Below are 26111 nucleotides of genomic sequence, written 5' to 3'. Positions count from 1 at the left end.
GCCTAACTAGCCTCAGCAGTATAGCACATCCTCCTTGGCAGGCTTTGGTTCGCTGGCTGACGTCCACCAAAATAGACACACCGTTCGGCTAATCTGGCTGTACCTCTCCTGTTTTGTAATCCAATGCTGCAGGAAATTATTTTGACCTGGTTTGTTTATTTTTTCTGGGTCTTGACTTGTTACCCACAGGGTTCATTTCTTGTGTTCTCTGTATTGTCTGTTATTCCACAGCAGGTGAATAATTCCAAAATAAATAGGAAAGTATTTTATACTTGGTCCAGGAGGGAATGATCATCCGTTACTTTAATAATCTCTTGTTCAAGGTGGATTTCTTGATATAGGTACATTACTGGGAAACCATATCTAGGTGCTGGAGATGAAAGAGTGGGATACACCTCTGGCAATCTTCAGGTGCGAAGAAACGCGTTGGGAGTACCCTGGTATCCACAAGTCTCTTCTGGCTATCCCCCTTGTTGGCGTCGTACACGCTGGCACATCCCTATCACCATTGGAGCCCTTGTCTTTTTCTGCAGCGGTGACTCACGCTGTCTGCAACAGCGTCTGTGCTGCAGCTGCACACTGCTCCTTACAGCGCTGATTAATTCTCCCCAGGAGCAGCACTTGACACTTACAAAAGTGAACAGGCGGTTTGTTAATGCAGCTGCCAGCTGGGTCATTTATTTCACACACTGGCTCTGAGAGCCCCAGTGGCTGTCAAGCTACAACTCCACATTAACATCGGGCAGCACTGCGCATCTCCTGACAAGAGCGTCTACCAACTCCCAGTCCAGCAAGTGCAAGCAGCAGGTATAACATCCTAACAGATGCTACAGATACAGACCAATGTACTAGTAAAATTATCATTACCACCTTTCCTGATTGCTACTACATAGAGCACTTTCGGATGAAACCAGTATCTGGATAGGAGCGGCAGTATGCACATCAATATCAATTCTACTTCGCTGATGGGACTATGTTATGGGCTTCTAATAATTCTATAGAAATACTGGCAATCTAAATAGTGACTCCATTATCCAGTTTGCTGGCCATAGTCGCATAAAAACAAAAGCTCTTACTGCCATTGGTCTCTCCCTCTGGGTAACAATAACACCAGCCATCGGAACCTCATACCTTTTAATCTCTCCAGGGATGGGAGTACTCACCCCCCAAAAAAGTGTGTGTGTGTGTGTGTGTGTGTGTGTGTGTGTGTATATGTATATGTGTATATATATATGTGTATGTATATATGTATATGTGTATATATATATGTGTATATATATATATGTATATATATATATATATATTATAATATAGACTACAGCTAGCCGGGTCACTCCCGTGATTCACCATGCATACATTGGAACTTGTCTCATTCTACTAGATTAGTGGTAGCATGTTTGAAGGATGTGTCCTGGAGCTGCAGTTGAGTCATTATGCAAACAACCATGGGCCAAATGTAATAGGGTGAAAGTTGAGAAGTAAACTCTCACATTGGTCGAGGTTTATCTTCAAAATGGGAAAACATCTGAATGAGAGTTTAAATCGTGCGTTTTTTTTAGTCTAAAAAACGTGAGTTTGCACATTCTATGACTCGATTACATTGGCTAAGTTTAAAAATGTGCGAGTTAACTGCTAAACTCTCACATTTTCTATACTCTCACCCTATTACATGTGGCCCCATGAGTTGTTTGATACATACTTTTACAGATTTTTAAAAGTTCAATCTTGTTGCATTCAATGTTTCAAGTTTTGGTCAGTAGATGCTGGGCAATTTAAGAGGCAGCTTTAGGATATCCCCATGTTATCAATGCCTTCTAATTGGATGGATAATAAAACGGCTTGCATATTCTCCCCTACATCCCATTGTACTTTGTACTCGAGGCAGGGTAACATAGTTGCTATTTTTTTTTTATTTCTATTCCTAGTGTACTCTCCTTGATGTCCTCCTCACTTGCATCCTTTCATGCTGGTACTGCTGTAATTGTTGCAAGCAGGGTGCCCCATCCATCTATGCTCTCCGACAATGCTTTAGAGTGTAGGAATTTCCTCCCTGTGATTGAGAAAAAATTTTTGTTTGATGCAATAACCAATCTATTTTAGAGTCCGAGTAGGCCTGTATGGAAAAAGATTAGACCACCAGAATGGTTGTGTCTTAACTACCAATAAAAGCTGTGTTCTATTTCTGCTTACTGGGTGGTGTTCAGCATGGTGCCTCAATCAGATTTGTAATATAGCTCTGTGCTTGTCCATCCACATGTTTATTATGCCTAAGCTGTATTTCGGACACATGATGCAGTCTTGTTGGCTCCCTGCACTGCCGTGGGTCTATGTAAAGAAAGAGGGACTTTAGCTTAACATACGGACTTTGTTTGTTTGATATAATGGGCTACTTCCAGCAGTGGAAAAGTCTACAACTATTTTAAGTCCGGTTAAGCTTCTATTATATGGTTTGATCTCCCTCCCAGTGATGAAGACAGGTGAAGACATCCCAGTAATCTGCATCAACATTACTGTCCTTCAATAAAAAAAATATTCCCATGCGTTAACATTGGGTATTAATGTTTTGCAGGTCCCACATAGGGCAGAAGATTTGAATAGAGGGGAGATTTCTGAAGATATTGTAATTTATGACATAACTGACAACTTGGAGGATGATGTGGATAGAACTGTAGGCACGCCTGAACATAATGAGAGCCATTCTTCTGACACGTCGAAGTAAGTGATCTGTTTTCAAGCATTATATAACATTGTTTCTTTCTACTTTATTTCCATGAGACCTGATGAGTGTTAAGTGAAAAACACATTTTTATTCTCTGCCTTTGGAAGTATTTTAGTAGAGGGACCTCTTACCTTGTGCCTCAACTGTTCTTTCTCTATTGATGAGGGTCTTGAGTCCTCTGCCACTCACCTCGGGCAATTCTTGTGTCTCCAGAGCAGAATATTATATATGGTGGGGCTATAAATGATAGCAAATATGGTGGTATAGCATAGTAAAAATATGGCGTACAAAGAAGTATAATGTGACATGCAGGTTAAAGCAACATTTTTTATGGTATGTTTTCCAGTGTGGAATATGTCTGTTTTTTGTTTCTGTTCCTATTCTGCTGCATTTATGAGCCAAAAGCAGAGCTATGAAGGAAGCGCTGGATTATTTGGAGAGCAAGAACTGAAGTGCAGTTTGTAGAACTGCAGCAAAAGTCTGTTCCGTTTCAAAGAGAGTGTTTTATTTAAAACTATTCAAAATGTATCTAGCTTGTGATTTCTTTAAATAATCTAAATGTCAATTGCTACCAGCACTGTAAGCAAATTGATTCATAAATTACTATACCACCTACATAGACGTACGTATATGGACAAAAGTATTCGGACGAATGACCATTACACCAACAGGGACTGTAATTACATTGTATTTAACTACATATACTTTAATCTGGAGTTGGTCCCCCTTTTGCAGCTGTATCAGCTTCCACTCTTCTTGGAAGGCTTTCCACAAGATTTTGGAGGGTTTCTGAGGGAATTTGTGCCCATTCATTCTGTAGAGCATTTATGAGGTCAGACGAGAAGGCCTGGCTCGCAATCTCCATTCCAGTTCAACCCAAAGGTGTTCGATGGGGTTGATGTCAGGGCTCTGTTTGGGCCAGTCAAAAGTGCTTCCACACCTAACTCATCACACCATGTCTTTGTGCACTGGGGCACAATCATGTTGCAATACAAAAGGGCCTTCCTCAAACGGTTGCAACAAAGTTAGAAGCATAGCATTGTCCAAAATATCTTTGTATGCTGAAGCATTAAGATTGCCCTTCACTGGTGGTAAGGGGCCTAGCCCAAACCCTGAAAAACCATCCCATGTCATTATCCCTCCTCCACCAAACTTCACAGTTGAAACAATGCAGTCAGGCATAAAACGTTCTCCCGGCATCCGCCAAGCCCGGACTCCTCCATCTGAATGCCAAACAGAGAAGCGTGATTAGTCACTCTACAGAACACATTTCCACAGTCCAGTGTTGGTGTGCTTTACACCACTCCATCTGATGCTTGGCATTGGACTTGGTGATGTGAGGCTTGCATACAGTTGCTCGGCTACAGAAACCCATTCCATTAAGCTCCCGACGCACAGTTTTTGTGGTTTACATTAATGCTAGTGGAAGTTTGGAACTCTTCAGCTATGGAATCAGCAGAGCGTTGGCGACTTTTACACACTATGCCCCTTAGCAGTTGTTGACCCAGCTCTGTGATTTTGTGGTCTTCCACTTCGTGGCTGAGCTGCTGCTGTTCCTAAACACTTCCACATTCTAATATCGCTTACAGTTGACCGTGGATTTTCAAGCAGGGATTATTGTAAAGGTGGCATCCTATCACAGTACCACGCTTGAAGTCACTGAGCTCTTCATTTTGTATCCCAAATTAACAGGTGTGGCCAAATACTTTTGTCCATATAGTGTATGTCTGAATAGCTTCCAGACTCTCTTTAGTAACAGTTGGATAATTTATTTCTTTCAATTTTGGTTCACTAATTTAAACTCCATATAAAATTTGCTGCCCTCATGGAGGCATGCTAGTTAGTCTAAGGAGGTTTATGGCCAGTGAGGAACCCACTAAAAAGAGCAGAAAATATCTAATGCACAGTTCTTTGCTACTTTCTGATGGCAATAAAATGATCTAGTATACAGTTGTAACCCCTATACAAAATGCTGTTTTGCTGTCATGGTTGCTGAGGAGTGGGGAGTAGACTGCCAAAATGTGTAAAATGAGTAAATATGTATTGATTGATCATTGTTGACTGCTCATTTGGAGTTTTTTTTTTTTTTTTTAGACTGTCCATAGACTTTTTGCCACTTGTGTCTATGTAAACTGAGATGGATGTAACATGTGTATTAGAGTGAGCTAGAAATTAGATTTTGGGGATCACTGGTTTAGAATGATATTGAACTGAAGCATCTAAATCAGTGTCCGTCCTTTTCATAATGTTTTTGTTTTATAGTCCTCTGTAAAATGTTAACCCCAAGAGCTTGTTCTTCAGTTAATTCATGCAATCTAAAGGCAATATTTAGATCTGCTGGAAATGCTACATATAGTGCTAAACAAATACAGACAGCTAAGCATATTTTTCTAACCCCCTCCACCCTTCAAAAAAAATAAAAAATGTTTAATTAAAAAGACCCACTAACTGTGCATTGTTTTTACCAGTGATCATATTTCGCCTGAAATTGTTATTGTGGAGGATGATAGCGAGGATGAAGATACTCCAGTTGTTCAAGAAGATAAAATTTCAGAAGAGATAGGGCCACTAAGTCCAGTCTGTGAGGAGATTTCAAGCCCATTGATGTCTGGTGCTGTGCAACTGAATAATCAGTCCTCACTTACCACAGAAGATCCTGTTACTATGATGGATTCCATTCTTAATGAGAGTGGTGTTATTTCTCAAAATATTAATCTTCTTGGAAAGTAAGTCCTTTTTTTTTTTTTCCTTTTATTTTTTATATATATATTTAGTTGAGGTGATCTTTTATATTTTGGCAGTCTAAGGGGGAAATTCAATTAGCCCCGATAATTTATCGGGGATGAAAAAAGGAGGTAACCTCTGGTCTTAGCTCCCAGGCCTGTTCAACGAATTGGTGAATTACCACGGCTAATTGAATTTCCCCCTAATAATGTGTGTGTATATAGGCAGAAAACACGGGATGAGGGAAGGGGATAGTATTTGTAATGCTTTAAATAGCTGCCCCAATTTTTGGGCTAGCAGATTCTTTGAAGCGAGACTTCAGCACAAATCATTGATGTACTCATGCCCTTTACATACAGCTTGTTTTGAACTCTAATGCAGAAAATATAGTCCTTAGTTCGGTTTCCTCTTTATTGGAGCAAACTTGTTGTTTTTTCCCTTTTTCTTGTGCAGCTCTTATTGATGGTTTTTTGAGGTGCAGACATAATCAGGTAATTTATTTGCACCACTAAATGAAGTGGCCAAAGATACTCAGAATCTGTAAACCAGTCAGTGTTTGTTCCTCTTTATTCACTGTATGTGTATATATAAATATATATTTAAAAAAAAAAAAGGCAGAGGATATTTCTGATGCATAGGAAACTTCTCCCATAATAAAAATGAAATGGTACTAATTGAGCATGGTAGAACGCGTTCCACACATGTATTTTACTATGGCTTTAGCACAGCATCTATTAAGAGGGCTCATCCTATACACATTGGCAGAGCAAATAAATTAATTGTAGATTTCAAACTTGCAGCTCAGCCTGGGAGCTGAGTGGCAGAACCACTGTTCAGTTTTGGCACATATGGGCTGCCAGAATGGGTGAGATCTGGATGATTGACATTCTCAGCAAGTTGATTGATCACTTCCAGAGTTAATAGAGCATGTACACAATGTACAGGCCAACAGTGTCCTCTTCCCAACGACATTTACCAACATGATATAATATTTACTCCAAGGACCTCTTTATAAGGCTTGTGTTTTGGGACCACAAATGTACAATAGGCCAATTGTGTGGTTTTGCAGTGTGCCTGGCCTGAGCCTTAGGGGGAAGGTTTGTTATATGGGGTTTGTTTTTTGTGTGCGTCTTGGGGTTTTTATTTTTCTTTCCTTACATATGATACAGAATGCATATAAATTATACATGTTTTGACCTTTTTTTCATCTTCATTATGTGTTTCCAGAGTTGAACTTTTGGATTATTTAGACAGCATTGATTGCACATTAGAAGATTTCAAAGCATTATTATCTGGACGTCAATTCAGCATAGATCGAGATCTGCTGGTAGATGTATGAAGCAATTTATTTCAATTTCACAGTTTTATATATATATATATATATTTTTTTTTTTTTTGCTTTACATTTTAAAAATTACTCCACAAATGCGTTTTTTTTTTGTTTAGTTTTTTTTAGGGGAAGTTTCAAAAGTGCTAAAAGTATCAACAAATGCTAGCTTTTTTTTTTGAAACGCTATATTTACATAAAGTTTTTATTAATGTGACAGGGTAAGTTAGCTTTATTAAAACTAAAAATATCTAAACTTATTTCTTAGAACTTTTGTACTCTTCCTGTAAATTGGTAAAGCTGCATGTTCTTTATTTGGCTAATTGCTGTGCTATTGACCCTGACACAGAAATTCATTGAAATAAAAAGGTTATTGAATCCACTGCATTCTTATGCTGGGTACACACTAGCCGACATATTGGCCGTTATATTGTGGATGTGTCGGCAGGTGTGTACCAGCAATATGCCTGTGAATGATGCCGTTTAGACATATCTTGTCGGCTGTGCTGCCAATATATCTGCGGATATATTATTGCATCGTGCTATGTGTATGGGTGGTCAATTCAGTGTGGGCAGAGCTTGGGAGCAGCCCAGCATCTGAGTTTTACAATGATGGATAGATGAGGGGGTGCTGCAAGGCCACGCCCTTTACCCCTCCTCCAGGCCACGACCTGTCTATTGATCAGCCCCCTGCCCAATCCAGAATCTAGAATGATCACTACATATATTTTACAAATGATAGTGTATCTGCGTACGATCCCTACAGGATTTTCATATATTTTCGTTTGCTCTGAAAATCAGGCCTGTGGGAAATGATATTGTAGAAATTGTGTAGCTTTATTATTCTTACAATTCTTTTTCTACAGTGTTGGTTGGTGTAGAGAATGTAATGTCATTGTGCACGATTATCCAGTCAGTGTAAATGTTATAAGCCATTACTAAAGGTCTGTTAAGTTTTATTGGGATTGCCACATTTTTCAGTATTGTTTTATTTATATTTTTAGCACTACTCTGTTGAAAAAAGTTAACAGCAGTGCACTTCTTCATCTAATGGGGGGACACTGGAACACTGGGGTATAGATGGAGTAGTGGGGCTCCTGTTGCTTTAAAGCTAGTTCCCTCCTTTCTATACCCCAGTTGTCTGAAGTCAGCAGGTTTTTTTAGTTGTTCGCGGTCACTGGGAAAACCATTTTGGGAAACCTTGGGCGTCAAAATAGCAGCCCTGCCACATTGGTCTGCCTGCAGAGAGGGAGGTCACAGGAGTGACTCGCCAGGGGTGTGTCCAGAATACCTGGCTCTGTTTACTTTCTGGTAGGGTGACCGGTACCCTGCACCAGAGACCCTGGCAGCCAGAAAGTAACCTCACATTCTCCTCTTTATTTCAAGCCACAGTAGCCCCCTCTTCCCTCCTGGACTAGACCAAGGAGAGTCTCTAGCCGGGGTAGGCTGACTCTTGTAATATCGGAGTGCAGTCTTTTCGTGACTGTTCACTGGATTGCCAGTCTCCTCTCTAGTGTGCCTGAAATTCTCCTCCCAAGCACTTTTTTTTTATTTTAGTTTTTTTAACAAACCGCGTGCCTCAGTCCTTCCACAGACTGGAACAGCAACAGACTTGTTCCTAGCCCTCCTCCTATATCTGGGGAAGGGTGTTTTAAGGGTGTTGGGGAAGGGGTGGTGGTGGTGGTGGTGGTGGTGGGTGTGTTTTTACTGCATTTAGACTGTTGTTTTTTTTTTTTTTATTTAATATATTTTTTTCTCCTAACGGAGTCTGTGTTCAGGTTTTCCTGTCTGGGCTCCTTTTATAGGAGGCACTCAGATGGCCAATTTATTATATCGTTCTGGTGTCCTGTCTAATTACATCTATTGTATTATTGTTTTTCTAATTTCCTTAAGTCTGGGAAGGGCAATTCATCTAAAGGTGCACACAGAAATGGCGATGTGCTCACGATCAGCCGATGTGTACGATTTCCTTGAAACTCTCCCCGGCAGCTCTGCACACGATTTGCATGTGATTTTGGTGTCCAATCTTCATAGATCTCTCCTGCATCCAGACTTTTTACAGTGCATTGTGTCCTAGATTGTCAGATCTGCCCTACTGCATGGCAGTTGTGACTATGCTATGTGCGACCAGCGGGGAATCTCATCGTGATCGGGGACTCACGATTTACTCATGATTTGGCCATATTTTACTCCATCTGTTGTACCAATGTGTTGGAATCGGCCAGATTGGGTAAAATATCGCTATGTGTGTGGGCAGCTTTAGTCTTACTGACATGGGAGCTAATGTAGCAAAGACTTTTGCTTGCTAAAGGTGTCTGTACAAATGACTCCTTCACGTCTTGACCAGACTGCATCATGTGCAGCTTGTGAGGCATAGGAGCAGTGTCCAGGTTCACCTAGGTCTGCTCTGTAGCTGTGCCTGCCTGGGCTACCACTGTAACAGAGCTTCCAAGACTACTGGCTGCAAATGAACGGCCATCAGGTGTTTCTGCCATGTCCATACAATTTCTCCTATGGAGGAGCCTTCCTGGAGACGAGGCTTAGTTCAGGGGTAGCCAACCCTGGTCCTCAAGAGCTACCAACAGTGCATGTTTTCCAGGTCTCCTCACAGAATCACAAGTGAAATAATTAGCTCCACCTGTGGCTCTTTTCAAATGTGTTAATGAGTAATGTATACAGTACCTTGCAAAAGTATTCACACCCTTTGCATTTTTCATGTTTTGTTGCCTCACAACCTGGAGTTAAAATGATTCTTTGAAGGTGTGCATCATTTAATTTACAGAACATGCCTACAACTGTGAAGTTGTGGGGTTTTTTTATTTTGTGAATCAACAAAACATTTAGGACAACTAAACAGAAAACTTCAGCGTGCATAACTATTCACTCCCCCTAAAGTCAGTACTTTGTCGAGCCACCTTTTGCGGCAATTACAGCTGCAAGTCGCTTTGGATAAGTCTCTGAGCTTGCCACATCTTGCCCCTGGGATTCTTGCCCATTCCTCAAGGCAAAACTGCCCCAGCATGTTGGATGGGTTCCGCTTGTGAACAGCAATCTTCAAGTCTGACCACAGATTCTCAATTGGATTGAGATCTGGGCTTTGACTAGGCCATTCCAACACATTTAAATGTTTCCCCTTAAACCACTCGAGTGTTGCTTTAGCAGTATGCGTCGGGTCATTGTCCTGCTGGAAGGTGAACCTCCGTCCCAGTCTCAAATCACAGGCAGACAGAAACGGGTTTTGCTCAAGAATATCCCTGTATTTAGCACCATCCATCTTTCCCTCGACTCGAATCAGTTTCCCAGTCCCTGCTGCTGAGACACATACCCACAGCATGATGCTGCCACCACCTTGTTTCACTGTGGGGATGGTGTTCTTGGAGTGATGGGATATGTTGGGTTTGCGCCAAGCCATAGCGTTTTCTGTGGTGGCCGAAAAGTTCAATTTTAGTCTCATCTGACCAGAGCAACTTCCTCCATACATTTAGGGAGTCGCCCACATGCCTTTTGACAAACTCAAATCGTGTCGTCTTACTTTAATCACTAAGTAATGACTTATTTCTGGCTACTCTTCCATAAAGCCCAGCTCTATTATTATTACCCTTTATTTATAATGCGCCACAAAGGTTCTGCAGCGCCTTACACAGTACATAAATGAGCACCAAGGAAAAGACAGTAATAGTAGTACAAAACAATGCAGGGCAAGGACATGGTTTATAAGCAGTGTTGCATAGCACAAGCAGCAGGGCATTAGCAACCAAGTGTTAGGTGCCAATTGGGGAGTTAGGAGTACATAATAGTATAAGTAGGGGAGTCAAAGCATATGAGGGTCCTGCTCGTGAGAGCTTACATTCTAAAGGGGAGGGGCAGACAGGGGCGACACAGATGGGGTAGATAGTGAGGAAGGAGCATGGAGCAGTGGGTGTTATGCTGCGGAATGTGTATGTTATAAGATGACCTTGTGTTATGTCAAAATGAAGTCCTTCATCTATCTCTATGACAAAAATAGATTTTATTTGTGTTATTTGCATGAGAAATGTACAAAATAAAGTAGTTGCCCTTTAATTTTTGTCTGTTACATTTTAGCATCTAAATACATCCAGCTAAAAATGTGGCTTTTATGTGACTGCCCTGCCATCCTAACAGTGAGTACTATAGTCCCGGCAGCTGGATGCTATGCCGTGCTCCTGTGAGTGGGTGCTTCTTACATGCTAGGCCCAACCATAGAGAGGTGCAGCCATCCCCAACATGCAGTGGCCACGCCCCCTCCAAAGGGGGACCCCCGGGATGTTGCTATACTCTGGTCCAGGATTTCTCATGGCAGCCCTAGAGGGGACCGGCAGAGACGGTAGGGAATAGGGTTTAGTGGTGGGATAGCAAGTCCATGGAGGGAGGAAGGTGGTTAAGAGTGGAGGAACAGGAAGGGTTGTTGAGAGAAGTAGAGGGTTGGAAGGGAGGCTGGTGAGAGAAAAAAGTGGGAACAGCAAGTGGAGCTGACTAGACGGGGAGGATAGGGGTGGAAAAAGTAGTTAAAGCAGAGGATTATGTAGACACTGAATAAGGGGGGTGATTGAAGTAAAGGTCTTCATGCTGTGGAAGAGGTAATTGAGATGAAAACTGGAATGGAGGCTGTGTGATGTAGGGACAGTGTGGATAAATGTGGTTAGATGTTCAAAATACAGGTAAAAACAGTGCTGCTAATGTATGAGCACAGCTTCAAAAGTGAAATATAAAGAGAAGTGAGTGAGTAGTGGGTGCAGGAATTAGTTACTAAAATAAAGAATGTTAAAGTAGATAGATGTGAAGCAATGGAAAGAGGCAAAAGAGTACAAACAGGATTTTCAGTATCATGAAGGCAAAAATTACAATGTACAGAGCCAATCTAGTCAAAGGTGTTTTGAACAACAAGAGCAATCAGTAAGGGCAGCACAGAGTTTGGAAAGTACTTGCAATGTTTAAGCAGGGAATGCAGTAAAGAGTTTCCTGGATATACATATAGCATGTGTTACTGATGGTGAATTGGCTTATTTCCTCAAGTATGTTTTGATGTCCTTCAGAAAGTGTTCTGGCTTTCAGGATGTTCTTTCAGTTTTTCTCCAGCATAACGCCGTCTTAGTTAGATTATAAGTGTACTTATAATTTACTAACACTAACTTTAGCAGCCAAAGGCTATGCAGCCTAGCAGATCACTAATAATAAGCTACAAACATGTGTCTGTGTGTTCACTGATTGGGAACCCTCCCCAGTACTCAACACACACTAGATTGGGATGCAATAAAGTCTAAAGCTGCATACACACGCAATGATTTTAGTAACCAACGATTTTCGTTCAGATTTTCCCTTGAAAAAGTGAATGAAAATCGTTTACAAAAATCGTTACTAAATTAATGAACGATTTTGTCAACTATTTTCTTGAACGATGAACAATTTTTTTAATCCTGCATACAGTGAATGGTCATCGTTCATTCTGTACAACATGAACGATTTTCTGTATGGAAATCGTTATGTTGGACAGTCAGAATGGACAATGAACTACAAACGGGAGCGCACTCGGACAATTATCGTTCACCCCAAAAAAGAGTTTTTTTTGTTTGTTTTTTTTCTTAACGATAATGACGTTGTTATAGTTAAATCGTTCTAAAATTTGTTACGCGTACGCATCTTAAGGTATGTATATATATATATATATATATATATATATATATATATATATATATATATATATATATATATATATATATATATATATATATATATATATATATAGAGAGAGATGGGAGTAGACATCAGACATTCACCCAAAAAAGAGAGAGAAAAAAATAAAAAATCTTCATTTATAGTATTGTCCTCTAATATAAAAGTAGTAGCAGATTACCTAAAATTCTTTGAAAACTGCGCAATGACAATCAAGGTAACAGCATCTGATGAGAACAGAAGTAGTAGATTACCTGCAATTCAGAAGAAAGACAAGTCAGATCAGTCTTTGCATGGTGTGCATATGGCTAATAAAATCTTCAGCGTAACTCCGTTTAGATTATAAGTGTACTTACAATTTAGTAACTAACACTTTGAAACTAAAGGGGCCTATCCATTAGCAGATCTTTCTGTAAGGCAAAAGATTTATCTTTTGAAAATTCCAGGGGATGCTATGACCGATATCTGTCATGTACTTGACAGATTTTTGCAAACGACGAACGATATTGCATGACATCATTCTGGGAGTGGATTTTTTTTTATGTTTCTATTCATTTTCATAAAAAAAAAACGTTCGTCGTTGACTGCGACAGATATTTCTAATATCTGTCAGCGATAAACTATAATTGACCAACATGTTGGAGAGACAAAAGACCCTTTTTGTCGGCCGTGGGAGTGCGCATTTTTATTGTTCAGAGCCTATCCATTAGCAGATAAATTGAACGACTGCCTCTCTGATTAATGCCCTCCTTGCCCGGTCCGTGAGTTTTGGTGGGCGGGCCTCTCTCGGCAGGTTTGTTGTGGTACCATGTTCTTTCCATTTGATGATGATTGATTTGATTTTGCTCTGGGGGATCATCAAAGATTTGGATATTTTTTTTATAACCCAACCCAGAATTTTACTTCTCAACAACTTTGTCCCTGACTTGTTTGGAGAGCTGCTTGGTCTTCATGGTGTGATGCCTCTTGCTTAGTGGTGTTGCAGCCTCTGGGGCTTTTCAGAAAAGGTGTATTTATACTGACAGATCATGTGACACTTAGATTTCACACAGGTGGACTTCATTTCACTAATGTGACTTCTGCAGGTAATTGGTTGCACCAGAGCTTTTGAGGGGCTTCATAGCAAAGGGGGTGATTACATATGCACATGCCAATTTTCAGAATTTTATTTATAAAGATTCTTTTTAATATATATTTTTCTCATTTCACTTCACCAAATTAGACTATTTTGTGCAGAGCCATCACATAAAATTCAGATGATAAAAAAAAAAAATTACAGGATGTAATTTAACAAAAAAAGGTAAAAAACCAAGGGGGGAGTGAATACTTTTGCAAGGCACTGTACATCTGTTAGCTCTCTAGGAATGAGATTGGCTACCCCAGGCATGTTTGTTCTGTTGTAGGCCTGCTTTAGGTTAAATCATACCTGGAAAAGGATGTTGGACTCTGCTTCTACTTTCAAACTTTAGATTCCAGAGATTCTCATTTGGGAGGATTCTATCTCAGATCTCTCATCCCAGGAGGATTTTCAGGAGAATTGTGAACTAGAATGTTTCACTCCTCCTGAGGATGACCTTGAAAATGTTTAGGACGTTAAAGCCTTGATTTTGAGCGGTAAGACAAGTCTTACAAATCAAAGATTCAGAAAGTCCAGAATCCTCAGTCTTCAAAATCAAGTGTAAACAGTTTGCTTCCCCCTCTATTAAAAGAGGCGTGGTTTAAAATAGGATAAAAAGTCCCAGATTTATCACCACCTTTCTGTGAACAGATAGAGATGTGAGTGATCTTCCTATTATTGTATTATTGTTCATTTATCTAGGACAACTATCATTGATGTTCCAGGTTCTGGTTGCCTGAAACATAGTTCTGACAGCAAACTGGAAACAACTTGCATTTTTTTGATTGCTCTATCCAGTGCTCAGGATCTTCTCCGAGAGAAAACTGGTAAAAACACAATCGGACAATGCTATGTGTACCTTATCTGAACCACCAATGGGGGACGAAGAGTTCTCAGGCCATGAGGGAGACATTCAGAATCCTGTCTAGCCATCGCAGTGGTTTTCATCTTGGGTGTCCAAAACTGGGAGGTGGAGTACATGGGCGGGCAGTACTTTCATGTAGGAGTGTGGTCCCTCCATCCAAAGGTATTTCACCTTCTGAAATGGAGTATGCTGAATGTCTACATGATGGTGTCTGGGCACAACTACAAGGTGCTCAATTATTGCCCCCAGTCATGAGACCATGTGACATTATATATCAACACCATAATTGCTTCATGGATGACTGATGAAGGTCAAGAAACTATCACAGGATATGGTGGGCCTGTGTCTCCTGGTGTGAATAGAAGGGTTTTCCCATTTGAATTTATAATTTTGCTAGGTTCCTTCTGTTTCTTTAGGACTGTTTGGAGGTTGGCTTATGCTTACAATCCTTGAAGGTGCAGGTCTCCACATTAATTCCAGATATTCAGACCTTCCTAAAGGGGGTTCTTAATCTACAGCCACATTTTCTGCCTCTTGTGGTGCCCTGTGACCTCGATTAGTGCTTGGATCCCTACAATGATCACCTTCAAGTCTTTGCTGACGGTAGATCTCAAATGGAAAACTGTTTTTCTCTATTGCTTCAACCAGAAGAGTTTCTGAACTTTAAGGGCCTATTTTGCATTTCCCCCTTTTTGGTATTTAATGTGGTCCTTCACAACAAAAACATTCTTTTCAACTGAAAGTGGTTTCCAAATTCCATTGTCAACCAAAATATTGCGGTACCATTCTTGGACCAGCAGATTACTAGCACTGAAGATGATTCTCTTTTCCTGTTGGATGTAGTTTGTGCATATATGTCCCAACGTGCTGGGGATTTGTGTTGTACAACTAGGCTGGCCTTTTTTCAAAGTATGTCATGCTTCCTTGAGAGTAGGGGTTCCTGTTCTGGAACATGTTTTGGCTCATTCTGTAGGATTGATGCGAGTTTCCTGAGTTGCGAAAAATGGAACCTCGGCCAGCTGTGGATAGCTTACTACATGGTCATTAATACACACATTCACTAGATTCTATCATTTTGACACCATTGTGATTTAAAATGTGAGTTTAGGTGTAAAGTGCTTTGTATGACTACAGAGCTCTCCCTGCTATGAGGACACTTTTGGTACGTCCCTTGTATTCCAGTGTCCCTCATCAGATGGAGGAGAGAGTGAGACTTTTGTACATACTGTGAATTCAGTTTATCGGATTCCATGGGGGCCACTGCTTTTACCGGTTTTCCATCTAGACCATTTTGGACAATGTTTTCTTATCTCTTTTCTGCTCTCAGTCTCTGAGGCTTTGCTAGAAATAGCCGATGAGTCTAGATAACTGTGGTATAGAGGGGTAGCAGCCTGCTTCAAAATCATCTGTGTTTTTAAAGTGCCAAGGGTCCCCACTGTACCACCTTTGCCCAGTGTTCCCCGTGAAATTGGAGAATTGAATTTTACAATCGTACATAAATCCCACTTTTTAAAAAAAAAAAAAAGCCATCTGTCATTGGCATATAGTTTCATCATATTGCAAAATGAAATGCATATTTACTGACTTTCAGGAAAGGTTATGTTGCTGCTATTCATCTGAGGATGGTACATGGACCCGAAACATGTTAGCTTGGTTCTGATCAGAAACAAAATTAGAATTTTGCTTATGATCTTTTACATCTTTCCTTTTTCAGATTTTCTCCACTAATGTCCATATGAGTCCTACTGACCTTCTAAATGGTCCAAAGGTATGAGTCTCTGAATGGAAACAGCCGTTATTTCTTCACTTCATGCATTTCTAGGCAGTGAAGGTATAATGGCTGACTCAAATTACTGAGTAAAATCTTTGTACAGAGAAGATCTGTACTGCAGCAAAGTTTATTGAACCAGTCAAATTTTGAAACAAAGTGTTTGGTAGATATTGGCTGGGGCAGAAATCTTCATTTGTGTATAGTATAATAGTTACTTGGATTCCACAAGTTCCGACTATTGTTTAGTGTGTTGCACATTGGCTTCTGCTTCATACTAGTGCACTCCACGAATTCAGTAATGTGGTGTCTGTCCTGTTTTTCACCTTTTTTCTTTTTTTTTTTTTTTAATAGCAAGAAAGACTTGCATTAAAACAGGTTTGTTCAGCACCATCTTCCCACTCACTCTAGGATTTATTGGAGAATTACTACTTTTCTCCATGACTGATAACTTTAAAAATAGGGATATATTAGTTAGCAGAATTGCTAACTAAAACTGAGTTCAACGGTCTTTTTATTTCATTTCTAAATTACAGTAAGTGTATTCTTAGTCATTGAATTAATTGAATAAATCTCAATCTTTCCGACTGCAGGGATTGACTGATCTGTTTGTTCTGTCTTTTTATCAAATTGCCTGATTTGTGCAAAACTTTGTGACGATCTGAACATTTGAGCCAAATAAGTAGATTTCCTTAAGTTGTCATCTCAACATATATAGAGGGGAACTTAAAGAGACTGTGTTGCATATTAGTTTCTTTAAGTTCCCCTCTATATATGTTTACTGAATAGTTAGCCAGGTTTGAATGATGGAGAACAGATACCTGTTCTCCTCCATACACGATGTGTAGGCGGATCTTAACCATTGATTTGTATCCTAAAGCTGGGTATCCACTATACAATTATCTGTCCAATCTGGCTGGTTGGAAAGAAAACCTGGTAATGTATGGGAGCAAATGACAGTCGATAATATGGTTTTAAACACTGAAAAAAGGACAAAAAAAATTGTTCAAATTGGTTAAATTTGTGTGTTTTAACCAATTTGTCTGAATGACCATTTTTGTCTCTCTTCCAGGATTTGTGAGCAAATGGACGACTGTCATTTGCTCCCTTACATTACCAGGTTTTCATTCCAACCAGCCAGATTGGACAGATACCTGACAGAAAACTATATAGTGGATGCCCAGCTTTACTCGTAGATGTGCCTATTTGCTGTGTTTGTGTAATGCAATCCTATTTTGTATAAATGCTTTGAGGCAATATCCTACACTTTTTTTTGACATATTTTACTTTTGGATTAAGGCTCCTAATTTACATTACACATTTAAAAAGTACTGTTAAATTTGCTGGAAGCTTTGCTTAGTGATCAACACTGTCTTAATATTGTCCTACTATGGACTTAAAAATGTACTACTGCTACTACAAATCCAAGGAGTCAATTCAATTAGATGTGAGGGAGGATAGTTGCCATTGTTAAGTCATGGAAACTGTCCCGCAACTCACTCGATCTCACCCCGGACTCGGGCGCACTTATGGATGTAATTGAATCAACCCCTAAATAAATTGACAAACACATTTCCTCTAGCCAGAGCTAGTTTGTGTAGCCTTCTCTTATTGGGCTCTAATTCGGGGATGGAAAATGTTAGTGAAATCTATTGAATGTAGTAGTGCACATCCACAATTTAGTAGGACAGTACATGCAATGCTGGACATTTTGGCATGTTTCTAATAAACGGTTTTACAAATGTTATATAAATATCCAATATTGTGCTAATTTTAAAAATCCCCAGACACTTTTTACCCTTCAGTTTCAGTGTTGTATCTCTCATTGAAGCAGAATGATTGATACAACACAACAAATATAGAAATGTGTACAATTTAAGTAACTCTTATTTTTATTCTGGCAAAATAGTATCCACCAGCAACATGTGCAAGCCTTTAGGGAGTACTTTGTCTGGCTTCATAGACTGAAAAAAAGCTAAATGTAAATAACTTATTGGTGTGATCCATTGTGGCGAACAGCTAACATTAAAAAATATGCAGAAAAGTAATCTCAAGTTGATACATATGGAAAAAAGTGACACACAATAATACAGTAACGATTTTTAGAAATGTAATTTAACATTACATAACGTGTGGATTAAAAATGTGTGCATCAAAGTAATAAAAACAAGCTAATCTGGAGAAAACTAAAATAGGCGTCTTAGGTGTAACTGATTTGTAGTGTAAGGAACTTGAAAACCTCAACGTGTTTCGTCTCAATGGGACTTCATCAGGAGGACGGTGACCACCAGACTAGGGCAGATTACATATGGTCTTGTTCTGCCGACAGAGCAGTGCTTAAAGCAATGCACAGGGCTGACCTACTCTAACTTCTGCTCTCACAGCTGCTAAACACACTGAGGTTGCTGGACACCTTCCATCTTTACCTAAGACACCCTATTGGGATCTCTCAGGATAAGCTTGTTTTTATTACTATGATACATGCATGTTTAATCCCTATAACTTTTACACAGGTCTTTATGATTGCTGTTCACCGCAAGGATCACACAGAAAAAAGTATTTGCAATTAGTCTTGGTACGATCATATTCACGTCATTTAGGATATTGTAATTTCTTTGAATTAACACAAAATACTACACGTAGCAGGCGCCTCTCTTCCAATATTCACAGATTTTACCCGCTGGAAGTACTTTTACCCGCTGGAAGTACAACGTATTTGAAGATTTATTTTGTGTGATGTAGCACCAATTGACTGACTTATTGTGTATGGGTGTATATAACACTAACACACACACACTCTGGAACACTAGACTTCTCGGGCCTGATGCAGGCATTGCATGTTTTCCGTACATGTTCTGGAGCCAATAATATGCAAGTATTGGCGATGCAGAGTTGTGGGCATTATAATCATATCGTCACTTGCAACTGAAGAGGTGTAAATGGGTTGAAACCGGGCTTTCTCACACAGGAAAAACTCAGTGAGGACATGTCTGTGGAGCTGTGGGCTATGCAGAGTTGGACAGAAGTGTAAATATATCTGTTACCAGATGTATCTTTTTCACTAACTATAGGCTGAGCAAGTGCGCCCTGATGGTGACGAGTAGCAAATCAAGCAATACTGTATGGATAGGGGGCAGTGCACCTCAAAGGTGTGCCCAGCTCTGCATAGGGGCGAATACATGCATTTATTTCCGCACACATAATGTGGGAGCTGCTACGACTGACTTGCATCAGGCGCAAATTATGCAGTTCATCCAAGTACCTAAAGTTAATAGCTAATTGTGCTTTAGACGTGTGCATTATGTAATGTGCTACAGGTTGAGTCTCCAATATCCAAATATTCAGAAATACGGAATAATTTTGGCATGACCGAGATAATGACACCTTTTGATGGTTCAATGTACACAAACTCTGTCTAAGGCACAAATTATTAAAAATATAGTATAACATAACCAGGCTGTGTGTATAAGATGTATGTGAAACATAAATGAATTTCATATCTGTACACAAACTTTGTTTGAGCCACAAAATGATTGAAAACATTGTATAAAATTCCCTGCAGGCTGTGTGTATAAGGTGTATATAACACATAAATGCATTTTGTGTGTATATTTGGGTTCTATTCCCAAGATATTTCATTATGGTATGCAAATATTACAATATACAGAATATTCTGTTATCCAAAATATCCCTGTTACCAAGCATTTTGGATATGGGAGACTTAACCTGTAATATAAAAGTAAATACATTTGCTTTTATATTAGTAGTGTTGTAGCATATAAGTTCAAATAAGAAGTATAAATACAGTAATTGTGTGTGTATTATTTATTTATTTATATATATATATATATATCATTTATTATGGGAGATTTCTCAATTTCACACAGTGATGGTGTATATACAAGTATGTATACAAAAAAAATTATCATGCCCCCCCCCCCCCCCCCAGCAAGTTTGTATTGATGTAGTGGAAGCTCTTCAAAAGTAGAAACTTCATTCATAGTATTTTCTTTGGTTAGAATGTCAAATTATTATTATGGTTACTATTTTGCAAACTGTCACACTTGTCCTGTCTGTCATAAACAAGCACATTTTGTTTTCTGGTACAGCTAGAAACCAAAGGAATGGAGTCTCTAAGAAGCAGTGATATCATTACAGAACCAGCAAATAGCAATGCAGATAGCCAGAAATCCGGTTAGTGTTTTTTTTATTTTATTAATATAATTCTTTTACAGTCTTAACACTAGATTGCACTGTACAAATAGTCATCAAAAACATCTCTCTGCAGTTAATTATTAGTTTCATAATTTAGCCCCTTTGAAATTAATGCATGCTAGGCTTTAACAGCTTATTTGTGCTAGTTATCTTTGAATAGCCAACGCCCAAATATTCAAACTATTGGAGGTTATTAAAACCTGTCACTGTAGGATGCTAGGCTTCAAGTTCATGTCTCATTACTGAACCAGAGCTTTAATGTTCTACTGACCTTGATGTTTGTGCCCTCTGAGTTTTGGGACTTGTACACAGTGATCTTGTATGTTAGTAGGTGATGGCACATTGCATTGGCCTCATTTTTGTATAGGAATAAATTAAAAATAACTAACATAAAGTATTTGCAGTTGCTTTCAGGAACTGAATTAAGGATAGATAGAAACTGCTTTAATGAGAATTTTGTATCTGCATATCTTTGTAGTGAGCAGTTGAAATATAACCTATGATGCCATTTCGCACTGATATGCACATTATTATTATAATAATAATAATATTATTATATCAGCCACTTGTGATCTGTGCGGCTTTTGTATTTGCAGACCAACAACTTGTACAATATACCACATATCCACTTATGGCTTTCCTCGATGGAGATTCTGGTAACTTCACATCAGAAGCACAGGCTGCCAAAGCAAATGAAATGGACAATCTTCTAGAATCCAGCCTAGACTCTGCACCCACACAGAGTAAACTAGTGCGTTTAGAGCCGCTGACTGAAGCAGAGGCCAGTGAAGCTACCCTATTTTATTTATGTGAACTTGCCCCCATGCCTCTGGACAGTGATATGTCTCTACTGGACAACTAAGGTCTTGGCATACTGTACATCTGTATATATTCATCAAAATGATGAACTATTTATTTGAAGTATCATTTTGGTACTGTTTTTGTGTGGTCTTTTTTCTCTCCTGTTTTTGCAATTTTTAGACACTGGGATTTCACTTTTTTGTTATGCACAAAAACAATTTGCCCGGTAGTTTTAGTCAAAAGAATGATTCTTTTTTTTTTTTTTTTTTTTTTTTTATTATTAGTATTTATTTATAACATAGGTTTTTATAATCCAAGCTTATTTTGTTTGGCTACTTTTAGTTAGTAGGCTAGGACTTGAGCTCCATTAAACCATGTTGCTTTCATATATATTGTGTATTTTTGCGCTACAATGTGCAACAAATGACTAATCAGGCACAAGCACTTATAAGACTGCACCCTCTTTACATACAGTTTAAAATGGGTATTTAATTATACAGGAAGCCATCACTGTGCAGTGTGCTTATGTTTACATCTGTGGTACTTGAGCAGTTGATGCATATGTATACAAACAATATATTTGACTTCTATATGTATGAAGAACTGTGGAAAATGAGAGCTAGGAATAAAAGTGCCTGTTTTTTTTTTTTTGTTTGTTTGTTTTTTGTGGTTTTAAACGGTAGTTTGTTTTAAGGGACCAATGAAAATTACTGTTCAATTATACAGTGGGTCTTTTCTGTATACCCGTTAATGCACTACTTGCTGAAGTTGGCTTTATAATGGCAGTGACAATTTTTACTTAAATAAACAGATTTGTCCATCTCTATGGAATCTGATGTTTATGATGCTTGTTTTGTGTAATTGCTAATGATATGGAAAAGTCGAGGGAGAATTAGGTTACTTGCACTTGTCACGTGACAGCACACTACAAATTTAAATTCTTCACATGAATTCAGTGTAATTATCAGGCCATTTTTTATACCTTTTTTTTTTCTTTTTTTTTTATACCAAAAAAAATTAACTACATTTTACCAGAAGCTGTATCGCTCCTGTAGTTAAGTAATAAAACATTCTATTTTACAGTGATTTGTATTTCTTCTTTGTTTTATTTATATATTAAATGCAAATTATGCATGGCTTCTTTCCTATAGTGTTTCTTTAATAGTCATCAAATGACTACATTTGCCAATGATTTTAAATGGCATTTGTAATCCGAACACTATATGATTTGGCAGAGCCAGTTATTTTGGCGCGCAATTCGTTTTAGACTGACCAGTTTGACCAATGGATTACAGTTCACTTTCTCCATCATCCAATCTGAGGAACACTGGTACGATGTGGTTGTATTGAAGATGCAAGGGCTGGGCACTTAATAGGTTAACACTTTCTTTGAGAGAACACCCAAGAACATGTTCCTTGTCCTTAGTGGGCTCCTGCCAGTGGCCTGTTACTTCACGCAGTGGACCATGTATCAGATGAAATGTTTACATGGCCAAGCACCTAGCTTGGGCTGTGGTGGGAGTTCATCTTAATTTGTTCTGTGACAGGTATAACGCTCTCTCTGTTCTGTGGGTTATGAGTATTATCAATAGAAGTAAGGATACTGCCTTTGAACCTCTATATACCCCTGCCTATACCTTCTAATATCCTTCCTATAAACCTCTAAGGATGACGCTAATTTGCGTACGCAGTCATCCAGTAAATAAAGACTCCAGACTTAGACCATCTGGTTCCAAAGCACAAAGTATTATTCAAGTAAAAGTACAGCAGTTACACGCTATGATCCCCATATAATCTTAGCGCAAAGAGATTATACAGACCCAAGTACATTTATATATACGCAGCGCTCTCTGGTCCAGATGTTAGGCATCAGCAAGAAACCCCTCGTCAATCAGCATTCAGCACAAAGACTAGGAACCCAGGGTCAGAGCATATTTATACCCCCCAGAAATAAACAACACAATAGAAAAGTTTGTTGCTAATACCATTGGTCCTAATGGACCAATAAATATGTTACAAGGCATTTAACAGGTTGATTCAAATAGACACAACCCAGCCTCTAACAACTGGGGGGTCTCTGGTTTCCTGCCCCATACAACATCCTGACAGTTGTTCATATAATGTACATTTTGTTGCTTGAAGTCTCTGTGGTCCATAAATTGAGAATGAATTATGCAATCTCCACACCGATGGTACCGGAATACTGTTGAGAGTACGCATCAGTACAATACCAATCACGGCTTACTTATCATGTATAAAACCTTAGTTACCAAATAATCTTTATTTCACAGCATTTATGCTAAATGAACAAACTTAAATCTTATACTCTAAAGCTTATTAAACCTTTTATGTGAATATGTAATGTGTAAGTATGCGGGGTGTGATGTAAAGACGCTAGTTAACTTGGGGCAGATGCGTGCGCATGAAGCTAATAAACGGCGTTTTCATACAGGATCTTATGCATTCGCTAATATGCGATTAGTTACCAGCGCAATTGTGCGTATTAATGTGTGTATGAGAAATGGTGCACTTAAATCTCACTTAAACTAAGTGAACACCTAGCAGTGTGGAATGCTGAGCCTTATAGTTCCACACGCCCCCCCTCTCTCAGCAGCCCCCACCCTTCCCAGGTTCAAAAGTACAGTCCTTTGTTCTCCCAGGTTCTTGTGTAAATGCAAATTAGCACAGCTACAAGACCCAAACCTCAGATAACACTCTTGACTTTGAAGGTATTTTATTGTAGGAAGCCTGCTAATGTAAGGTGCTACAAATGACCCTCTTGCTGTATTCGAGCAGGGCCACCTGGAGTGAGAGCAGACGTTATGTCCAGGCACCCGGCTGAGTTATTCCTTTAGGAGTCCTTAGGCGAGGTTGTCTCCTCCCCAGACTATAGCTGCAACATTGGCAGGACCACGGACAGATCCTTGGAAGAGGTGAACAGCCGTACGTCCAGCTAGTTTGGGCAGCACAGTCCGGAGTCTGTTTTTTCCTTTCCCCATTTTTCCGCAATCCCAGATCTCTATCATACCCGCACAGGTACCATACTGTCACCACCAGTGTGAAGACTTATGCATGCCAACGTCAACATTATTTGATCACTGATTAGAAGATGTATCTGGACTAAGATCATTTATTCATATATAGGAATTTCTTCCACCATCAGGTCAGAAGTGTGGGTCGCCACACCTCTAGAGACTTTTACATCTTTTTCATATATCGATTATTAAGAATAATACAATTATTTTTAAAGGCACACAATATATGTAATTTGTCTTGTATGCATTATATCTGTTATTTGTTGTATTGTTACCCTATTCAGTTTTGCATCTTATACCAGTAAAAATATATTATTATTATTATTACTATCTCCTCATGGTTTCTATGTCACAATATTGCATTTAAGTTAGAGTGGATTAACATATTTGTGAGTTAACATATTTAACCCAATTGCACTAACTAATGTCAGGTGCGACTCGTCAACTTACTGTATTTTAGGCTATGTCTGTTAAGGATTTTGGTATCCTTGGATTGAGTTGCTGCCCAACACATTGAGGAAGCGCGGAGGTTTAACAATATATGAAGTTATGTCCAGGAAGCTTGTCTACACAAGCTAGTTGTCACGTGGCCATTTGCTCTGTTTAGCTATTTTGACATACTGTACAGCCATTTCTGAAATATATCCTTTAGGGGAATTATAATAATATACACTTTATCCAGAGCACCCAAACTACGTCAAGTCATGAAATGGGCTTTTGATGAATCGCCGTAACTTATGGCGATGGTCACAGATGCAATCGCATGATGCTAATAGTAATATCGCCACATGTACTAAATTGTGAGTTTATCTAAAATGGCGCTTAGGCGGCCATTCGCAAAATGGCGTCTTGCGATCTCATTTCCAAGATGGCGTCTTGCGGCCAGTCGCAAGATGGTGTCGCTGCGATTCAATTTTAAACTGATCTTGTCTCAGCCAATAATCCAGCTTCGACAGAAACCATACCCTAGACCTCTGGGGCTTCAAGATGACTTTTCCGAATGTGAAGGCTCAGGTTTGTTTGTTTTTTTTAAACTTGTCCAGAAGCTAGTAGTCATTTTGGACAATTAGCCCTGGAAGACCAATTCATTTGTGGAAAAGGAGTCCTTTCTATCCATGATTTATGGCTTAGTGGGAGTCAGGGATGTATATTTGGATTCCTCTCTGGGAAGGACATATGCTGAAGGTCGCTCCTACATAGTGCTGCCCAGGTACTAGAATCACACACCAGTGGACTTTGAATTATCAAAAAATACAATATGGTGATGAATCTAAAGATGGTGTCTCTGAACCCTGGTATTGAAGGCTAGGCCCAGAGAGGCTACTTTCTGGAGGGCAAGATCTTTAGGTATTGATTAGGTGAGTTTTTTCTTGAGATTGTAGTTAATGGGAAAGAGATTTCGCTGGTTCAGCCTGCCAGGTTCATGGGCAGAGAGGTATGGTCTTCCAATGATCCTTGTGGATCCTGCTAAGCCAGGAAGTGCCTGGCACCTGAACCTGTACCATGGTCATGACATGTCTGTTGCAAACATGAACTTAAGAACCTATAAAATGTTTTGAGGCTATTTTTAAGATTAGGGTGACCACTCGAAAGTCTGTTTCTGCACAAAATTGTAGGGTTCCCTAGTAATTTAAGCCAACGGTACTGGGGAGGTGGGGAGTGTAAGTTACCCATTTGCTGTCATTAAAGGACCAATATCATATATCATCTTCGGACAAGTGGGTAACAAATATTCTATAAAAGGGTCCATCACTGAAAATTGTTTTTGCAGTAAGTTGGCCAAACGACAGACAAAAATGTCTAGGTAGGTCAGGCAAAAAGGTAATTCAAGGGTGATCCTTCCAATACC

The 26111-nt window shown here is 39.3% G+C and overlaps 1 protein-coding gene across 1 annotated transcript in view; it reads left to right on the top strand.

Moving 5' to 3' along the window:
* HSF2 (heat shock transcription factor 2) overlaps positions 1-21875 on the top strand; it is a 40045-nt gene extending 18170 nt beyond the window's left edge. Inside the window, exons 8-12 of the mRNA XM_088443116.1 lie at positions 2570-2715; positions 5188-5445; positions 6671-6776; positions 20321-20405; positions 21023-21875. Of these exons, the coding sequence (XP_088299242.1) occupies positions 2570-2715; positions 5188-5445; positions 6671-6776; positions 20321-20405; positions 21023-21288 (861 nt within the window). The 3' untranslated portion in view covers positions 21289-21875. The remainder of the gene's footprint in view (positions 1-2569; positions 2716-5187; positions 5446-6670; positions 6777-20320; positions 20406-21022) is intronic.
* The last annotated feature ends 4236 nt before the right edge of the window (positions 21876-26111 follow it).

This window comes from Taudactylus pleione, unplaced genomic scaffold, assembly GCF_031769625.1.
Source record: "Taudactylus pleione unplaced genomic scaffold, aTauple2 ptg000326l, whole genome shotgun sequence".
Classification (NCBI taxonomy): Eukaryota; Metazoa; Chordata; class Amphibia; order Anura; family Myobatrachidae; genus Taudactylus; species Taudactylus pleione.
The sequence above is the reverse complement of the archived record's forward strand: the minus strand, read 5'-3'. Positions and strand labels throughout refer to the sequence as shown.